We start from the raw sequence: 9,246 nt of genomic DNA on the forward strand, positions 1-9,246 counted from the left end.
AGTGCATACACCGACCTTAAATTCATTAGTATATCACCTTCGTCACACAATGATATATGTTATTGCAGACAATATGTGAGAAGCAGGACACGTGAGATCATTTCAGTGAAAAAATCAATTACAGAAATACGGGGGTGTTGTGTACATAGTTCCGTGTAGTCAGCGCGTACACAACTTTCCCAATAGAGCGCGCCCTGCTAATTACAACAGCGCAGGCGCAGCGCTCGTCCGTCCCCGCACTACGAGGTGGCGCTGTCTTAGAGACGGACCAAATTCTGCTTCCGCCGATCCGCGTATTAATATGTCACGCAGCCAATGAGATTGCTGCTAACGTAGAACCTTTTCTCCTCGCGGATCACACTCGCGCAGTGATACCTGAAAGCTCGAGGTAATATAACGAGTGTATAGACCTCTGATTAGTCAGTCTGCATTAGTCTGCATTTGTCTGTACCAGTCTATAGTCAAGTTTCAGTCTGCGCCTAATAAGATTATCATATTCCTGTACATAGCCATGAAGAGAAATATATAGACACTTTGTCACGTATCTGAGAGATATGTGAGAATAAGATTAACATACAAATACCAAAGGAACTTCAGTTGTCAATTGTAAATAGCATCCAGAACCAAGTTAAGTTATTTCTATGCTCTTCATTATTTTAACAAATGTGTGTGAAAATTAATCAAGTTCTGTTTAAAGTTGGTCACCGTTAATTTGCTACTCTAAGTGTGCAAGTGGCATTTACATCGTCTGACCTAACAGCAGAAGTTAAACACGCCACGATAAGACCTCAAGACATATTGCTGACACTCGCCTACTTTGTTAGAGCGACAAGTCAAATAATCTGATTGTGTGTGTACCGAAGGTCTTACAGTACGCACACCACAGAGGGTCACACCTAAAGAAACGCACACTATTTTTGTAAAAATAAAAGAGGTGCTTTGCAACCAGGGAGCTGTCATTGAGTTTCTTTTGGAGGAGAACCAGAGTACTGCAGATATTCATAAGCGCTTGCAGAATGTCTAGGGAGACCTGCCAATGAACAAAAGCAAGTTGAGTCGTTGAGCGAGGCGTCTGTCATCATCGCAACAACGTCGCGCTAACTTGTCTGATCTCCCGCCACACACCGCTGTGACTCCTGCATTGTTGGAACGTGCGGACACCCTCATTCAAGGAGATCGACGGATCAAAATCAAACACCTGGTTGTTCAACTGGATGTCTCCGTTGATAGTACTGACATATTCGTCCACCAGTTGGAATATTCAAAATTGTGTGCCCGCTGGGTTTCCTCACCACCGTGAAGACAAAAAAGAGCGACGAAGGACCATTTATACGGAATTGCTTGCGCGTTACGAGGCTGACCGTGACAATTTTTTTATCGAACATCGTTACAGATGATGAAATATGGGCTCATCATTTCGAACCGTAAACAAAACAGCAATCCATGTAGCGACGCCACACCACCTCTCCTCCGAAGAAAAAGTTCAAAGTCGCACCCACGTCCTGTCAGGTCATGGCAGCGGTCTTCTGGAGCTCTGAAGGGGTTTATTCTGTTTGATATCCTGCCTCATAGTGCAACGATCAACTCGGAAGTGTACTGTGGTACCCTCAGCAAACTGAAGAAACCACTCCAGCGCGTTCGTCAACGCAAATATGCAAAAGAACTCCTTCTCCATGACAACGCAAGGGCTCTTGCAAGTCTGCGCACCCGAGAAGAGCTCAAAAAATTTCATACGACTGTTCTTCCTCATCCAGCCGCATCCAGCCCGGTCTCGCACCTTCCGACTCACATCTGTTTGGTCCAATGAAGCCTGCCGATGTGGCCAAACAGTTCTAGGCGCTTCAGTCCGGAACCGCGCTGTTGCTACGGTCGCAGGTTCGGACCCTGCCTCGGGCATGGATGTGTGTGACGTCCTTAGGTTAGTTAGGTTTACGTAGTTCTAAGTCTAGTGGACTGATGGCCTCAGATGTGAAGTCCCATAGTGCTCAGAGCTATTTTTTGATCCAATGTAGGATGCACTCCGCGGAAAGCAGTACGTGGATGATGAGGAGGTTGTTGTTGCAGAAAGACGTTGGCTCTGACGTCAACCAGTAGAGTGGAACGATGCATGCCTGAAGGCCCCCTCAGCAAAGTGGCGTCAGGAAGTCGCAGTGATCGAGGATAATACTGAAAACGGGTTGCGTGGCCAAAAGAATGGGGAATAATATGATGTATTGAAATCCCGAATAAAATCAACCTGGTTTCGGAACAGAAATGTGTGGCATTATTTATCGGAAACCCCTCGTAATACACCGCTGTTCACTAAAATTACAACACCAAGAAGGATATTAAATAATAATATTTTTGCTTATTCTGAATATACTATATAGTAGGAACAATAGAAGATTAAATTTTAAGTGATCTGTGGGTGTACAGGGTGCGAAATTTAATACTTCTCTGGCAGCTGGTCGAACCGAAGCTGGACATCTAGTCGAACACATCTTGGATAACAGGCACGGTTATATCGTTCCGTACTGCTTCAGCTACCTGCCAGAGCTTATCAATCAAAGGGGACAGCGAGTGATGCACGAGTCTCCTGGCAACGCACGACCGCACAGTGCCTGATAAAAAGTAACCGGACACCTCTATGTAATGTGGAATTGGCCATAAGATGCCAGGAAAAGCAGACCCGCCAGTGTAAAAGGACACCGGCCGTATTGTGTTGTCAGCCGAGAAGCAGTAGTAGCAAATTGAGTCGGTCAGGGGAGCTCTATGAATTCGAATAGGGACTACTCATTGAATGTCCCCCGAGTAACAAATCTATCAAGGACGATTCAGTCCTTCTCAAGCTGCCTGTGTCGACCGACAGTGAAATAGAAATTCGGAGAACTGTCACAGCTACACCAAGGCCCGGCAGATGTCATGTACTGACATTCAGTAAATGTCGAATACTGCGGAGGGTGACTGTAAAAAATCGCATGAAATCTTCGTAACGAATTGCTCGTGTGTTCCAAAATACTACCAGTAGTCCAGCTAGCACAGTGATTGTGCGTAAGAAGTAAAAATAATGGGGTACTCTGGTCTAGCAGCTCCTCATGAGCCACACATTTCTGTAGTTAATGCTACACGACATTGAGATGGAGGGACCCAACTAGACAATGGGTGACCCCTGGAGACAGTTATCTCTCGCCGTATGTAGTAGCAGCAGTGAAGTACGGAGGAGTTGGTGTTACAGTACAGGGGCGCTTTTCGTGGTTAGGGTGTGGTACGCTTTAAAAGACGCTAAAAGCGGAAGTATAGGAACACATTTTACGGCATTGTGTACTGCGTACAGTAGAGGATTAACTCGGAGATGCTGATTGTATCAGCATGAAAATGCGTGTTGTCAAAGCAGCATCTGTGAGGCATTGGTTTGTGAACACTAACAGTCCGGAAATGCCTGCCCAAAATCCCGACCTGGGTGCAATGGAACATCTTTGGGAAGAGTTAGAACGTCGACGTCGATCCATACCCCAGCGTACCTTCTCCAGTTTCGGCCCTTGAGAAAGAATGGGCTGCCATTCCTCCACAGACATTCAGACCCATCTTTGGAAGTGTCCCCAGTGTCACAAGGTCTAAGGGTGGGAGCGCCACGTATTAATGGTCACTAGTAGGTCTCCGGATTCTTCTGATCAGGTATGTCTCGTGAAATGACCATTACGAGAAAGTTTGAGAAATTAAAGCGAATATAGAGATTTACCAACAATAATTCTTCCTACGCGATTGGAACATCGAAGGAGAGACCAGAAAGTGGTGCCAGAAGTACCCTCTGTCATACGTTGTCAGGTGCAATGCAAAGTATAGTTGTAGATGTAGGTGGAAAGGAACATTGCTACACTGAAATTACGTATGTACAGTCGATGAGACCTTCCATCCCACCAGTAAAGCATTCGATTTATGTTATTTTAACACATTCACACAGTGCATATTCCAAAGTACATGCTGAAGAAATTTAATATTGGACAAATTATTTCTGTACTCCAAACTTTTAGATGTTTTGATGATTTAGTTATGAAATTAACCGTTTGTAACACTAACTTATATTCTTAAAAATAAAGTTTATGTTGCAAATAAACCAGAAAAATAATTTTTTTCTTGTGTTTTCTAGTTATCTCGAAAATGTGTAGGACATAACGAACTCAAAAATTAACTAGCAATATAACATTTTTGACGTTAACATTTAAATCAGTAAGACTTCGTTCTTTTTTATAAATTTTATGCCTCGATTGCAGGAGATATTAGCTGAAGTTTCAAGAAACCTTATATAGAACAAATCTTCCGTATTTTAATAGGGCAACTTGTATGTTTCCCCCACAGAAGTCCTGCGTTTACACCCCGCCGAGCCAGTACTTATTCGAGAGTGTCAGAGCGCCTGCAAGCTTGGAGCGGAGCTGCTGCAGCCCGGAGACAATGTGATTGTTCCCGTGTGGTCGCTGCATCGTGATACCCGCCTCTCACTGACCGATGACGGCGATCTGCAGCGAGGGCACAACTTCCAGCTCGGTAGAAAACAAGCGGTGCAGCTCCACTTCAGTGCCGGACCAAGAATGTGTGTCGGTAAGTTCTGTCTTCAAATTATATCACAGAAAACTCTTGACTCATGACTCTACTCCCAGTTGACTCTTCCCGCGTTTCTACGTCCCTAGCCAGCCGGTGTGGCCGAGCGGTTCTAGGTGCTTCAGTCTGGAACCGCGCGACCGCTACGGTCGCAGGTTCGAATCCTGCCTCGGGCATGGATGTATGTAATGTCCTTAGGTTAGTTAGGTTTAAGTAGTTCCAAGTCCTAGGGGCCTGATGACCTCATATGTTAAGTTCCATAGTGCTCAGAGCCATTTGAACCATTTTCTACGTCCCTGCTACCGGATTCCTAGGACTGCCGCTAGCAACCATAGGGAAGGTATGGCCATTCCGCTGGCAGCCGCCATACTGGTCGCATCGCACTGCTGTTCGTATATTGAACGCTGCACCATATTTCGCTGTTTCCAATAAAAAATCGATCTCTACTACCATTGCTAAGGCAGAGCGCTAGCTACAAGCCGAACCTCTTAAACTCTGCGATACTAAAACTGTAAGTAAGCCGCGTCATAAAATAACTTTTATGACAAGCATAAACCCAATTTTTATGCTGCTGTCATTTATTAACAGCAGTAGCTATAAATTTCGCAGTTCTTGTCACGACATCGGACTCAAATACTTAGCGTTTTCGTAAGTAGCTTTAAAAGTGATCATCTCGAATCCTTGATAACAACAACAGGAACGGATAACCGATATTAGAGTCGAAAACATCCGTTTACAAAAAAAAAAAAAAAAAAAAAAAAAAAACATGAAAGCCTTAGTACAAATACCAAAATTCTGGATAAGTATTCGTTAAAAATATTTCAATGAAACTAGCTGCAGCAAACTACGAGCTAATTCAGAAATCGTGCTCCTCAGCAGCATGGTTTGTTCAAGGTTTTTGGAAGGTGATTATTAACAGCCGTCAAGTAATGTATAAAATGCATGTTTCACCATCAGCTGCTTTTATTTTTAACGCAAATATCCACCGGTTTCAGTCATTGACCATCTCCACGGATAAGGGATTTTAACCCTTATCCGTGAAGATGGTCCATGTGAGCAGTAACGTTGTCGTATTTTTGTCCAGGAACTTCTACTGAAGCGAAGTACTGTCAAAACATAAATCTCTGGGGGATAATTGAAGGGCTTATTTCAATACTGGTACAAGTCCATTTTTGTTCATTTTGTGATACAGAGTCCGAAAGTTAAATGAATGCTGAAAAATCTGCAGTTGAGATACCAAAAATATTCAAGCATATGGCTTCTTGCTAGAGATGAACCTTTCTTTCTGTTTGTTTGGATCATTAATATCAGAAGCATTACAGGCAGAAAAGTGGAGGTAATGGACTTGTACCACTATTGAAATAAGCCATTCAATTGTCATGCAATAAACAGCATGCTCCGCACAGATGTGTCACCCAGGCATGACAACCTCATAATATCTTTCTTTGATAACTAACAGCCCATACATTCATATCTCGATAACAGTGTAATTGACGTATAAGCTGTGTATTTAGTTTCTGAATTTTCTGAAAAAATTACGACAAATATTGTTTGATGCATACAATACACTGTAGCGAGAATTTGCAATTCAATTATCTTAGTCTAGCTTACAAATAACTGTAAAACGCCGCGGATTAAAATATCGACTACATTGTTTAGATTACATTTGTGCGTGTTTCATGTCTTTCGTCCTCTTTAATTTCTTTGTTTGCTGTAACAATACGCTAAACGTAAGTAAACGAATGAGAAAGCATGCAACAGTCTTCACGAATTTATTACTAAACACGAAACAAAATCAACAGTAATCAAAAGTGGTGCTTCAGTTGTATGCCATAATTATTTCAGAATTTCAGTCATATGCAGACAAATAAAAAACATCGATGCGACAAGAATTTAACCTCAGATCGGTACACACAAACTGTGACCACAAATGTGTTCAAGTTAAAACTATGCACTTTTATTTCGTTGAATCTTAAATCCTGGTTAATTTATTTTACTTCATACAAACTCTTCAGCAGGAAGCCTATAAAATTTCACTCTCTTCTAGCCTAGAAGCTATTTATTGGTTCTCTGGTGTAATTCGAAACTAACAGCGCCATCTAGGGTTCTTTGGTGTACTACACCGTGATGATTAAACATCTGAAGTGCTAAGCTGCGCAAACGATTTTTCATATAAGTTTAAATTTCGATATCTTTTGTTTCTGTTTTCCGATTTTGATGATATTAAGCCTATATGTTGCCCTAAGATACGATCAAATGAACTGTGAAAACCCCATGAAAACTCATGTAATGCTTTTGCACATCAGCGTGTTCAAACAGAGAAACAGACAGACAACTCGGTTTTTTAGTTCTTATTAGTACTCAGACGTCAGCTGCATGCTGATTGTCGAAATCCTGCACCCGGAGTCGATGCGCTGAATAAAGCAGAACTTATCGTACCACTCGCCGCTTTTTCATCATTATTATGTTCTTTGTTATACGAATTTTAACACAATTATTTTTTCCCTACATTAGCTGGACACAGTATCCACATATATCGTTACCCGTTTACGTTGGCCGATCATCATATATTGCGAGTCGTTCCTCTCTTCGGGATCAGCAAGCGAAGGAAAGCAATGGTGAAATATTGCACTAACATCCAGGAGGAATGGAATTCAAGTCTCCCAATCTGGGCATTCTGAATTACGTTTTCTGTGCTGTCCTTGAATTGCGCGCGATGGTTCAAAAATGGCTCTGAGCACTATGGGACTTAACATCTGAGGTCATCAGTCACCTAGAACTTAGAACTACTTAAATCTAACTAACCTAAGGACATCACACACATTCATGCCCGAGGCAGGATTCGAATCTGCCACCGTAGCGGTCGCGCGGTTCCAGACTGAAGCGCCCAGAACGGCCCGGCCACAGCGGCTGGCTGTGCGATATTTCCTTTGAAAACTTCCCGCTCAATTTTTTTATTTGCTTCTCTAATCTCAGATTATGCTCAAGGGGACTCTTGTCGACGCTGGAACATAATCTCTCTTTTGTCCTTCTCCCCTTACCTCGGAATCTCGCGTATGCTAAAGACTGCTGAATTAATGCCGGATATTTTTCCTTCCTTTCTTTTTGCGGATTTCACCTGTTTTAAGTTTAGATTTTCCTTTGAAACACTAACATTGTTACAATTTCTTCTTACTTGAACCGTGCGTCTGAATATCTTCGTAGTTGCTTACCTGCTGTAGGCCTCTGTCTATTTCACTGATCCAATGGAACACGACAGGCCTTGGTAATGTATCCTAAACGTGCACCAAGTAGTTTGACTTGGAAAGAGCACACCATTTCTTTAAGACCTTCCTTCATTAAAAAACAGTATAATTCGTTAAGTTTTATACGTCAGAATAGCTATTAAACGAGAGAAAGTGAAGCTGACTACATTTTATCTAGGTCATTGTAAACATACGAGTTATCTAACTTTCATCATACATCATACTTATACACTCCGCGCCAGTCAATGATTGTTATGGGTTAATGTAATGTTTAAACTTTGGGGAACTACCTGTGATAGCTCCATAAAAATAGCTTTGCTAGCCTTTCAATGCTAGCAAATGAACTTGCAAAACATTTTTGTCATAAAAGGAAACGTATGTCACACTTAAAAGCAATAGCCATTTTCGAACTTACAGGTTAGGTCTAAAAAAAATTTATTGAGTTACTGAACGATACAGAATTAAAACATCCCATGTGGTCAGGACTACCAACTAATTCTAATATAGTGGCGTTTGATCCATAGTAGAGCACCTAAAATCCTACAGGAAATTAATTTTTTAATCTCCTTAATAGAGTTTGATCTATAGAGTAAATTAGACTTCTTGGAATACAAGGATGGTAAATGTAAGAAGATGTGTAGCAGGCAGTCATACGATCTTATTACATCAAATAGCACTGACGAATTCGATGAAAAAGTCCCTATGAGCTTCAGTTCATATGTCAAACAGAATTCTAATAATTAATGCAAAGGATCTATCCCAGACTCCGGATACATTGACATCTACGACATAAGAGAGCTGCAAAAATAGTGATAACTCATTACTTCATGCCATGAAAGTTCTAGGTAACAACTGAACAACAAAAATTGTTGTCGGCTTCCTTAGAAAAGTGTTTACTACCCTAAACCATCTAAGAAAAGAATTAAAGTTAATTTTTATATTTGCAGCTCAAGCAATAAACATAAACTGATCGTCATCTCATTAAAAATAGGCACAATTATTACAACATTTAGACGTGATAATTAGCACGTGTTTTTCTCCTTACAGCTTGAAACATAAACATGATTAAGAAATAATATTTAGTACTTCAAATTCATTGTAAATTCAGTTGGCGAACCTAATTCTCATCCCTCTATAAGTAGAAATTTGTATGGACTTTCTTTTACTAATTCTATGTTCCCTTGTCCACAATATTAATAAAATTATCTGTTACAGGCTATCGCTTGGGACTTCTTCAAGTGAGGACGGCTTTGACGGAACTTCTTTTACACTTTGAGCTGATGGAGAGCGATTACAATGTTATCCACCTCCGGAAAATAACATGAACTATAAATATGGAAATGCTGTGGGCCGATAAGATTGATTCTGTCTTCTAAAATACGTACTTGAAAGGCTCTACAGCCGCTTACAATTTTGATTTTACTAT

General features: G+C 41.3%; 1 protein-coding gene across 1 annotated transcript in view; it reads left to right on the top strand.

Moving 5' to 3' along the window:
• Positions 1-9,177, top strand: part of LOC126267669 (probable cytochrome P450 6a13) — a 32,343-nt gene extending 23,166 nt beyond the window's left edge. Inside the window, exons 6-7 of the mRNA XM_049972970.1 lie at positions 4,336-4,575; positions 9,036-9,177. Coding sequence (XP_049828927.1) covers positions 4,336-4,575; positions 9,036-9,145 — 350 coding nt within the window. The 3' untranslated portion in view covers positions 9,146-9,177. The remainder of the gene's footprint in view (positions 1-4,335; positions 4,576-9,035) is intronic.
• The last annotated feature ends 69 nt before the right edge of the window (positions 9,178-9,246 follow it).

Source organism: Schistocerca gregaria, chromosome 4 (genome assembly GCF_023897955.1).
Source record: "Schistocerca gregaria isolate iqSchGreg1 chromosome 4, iqSchGreg1.2, whole genome shotgun sequence".
NCBI lineage: Eukaryota > Metazoa > Arthropoda > Insecta > Orthoptera > Acrididae > Schistocerca > Schistocerca gregaria.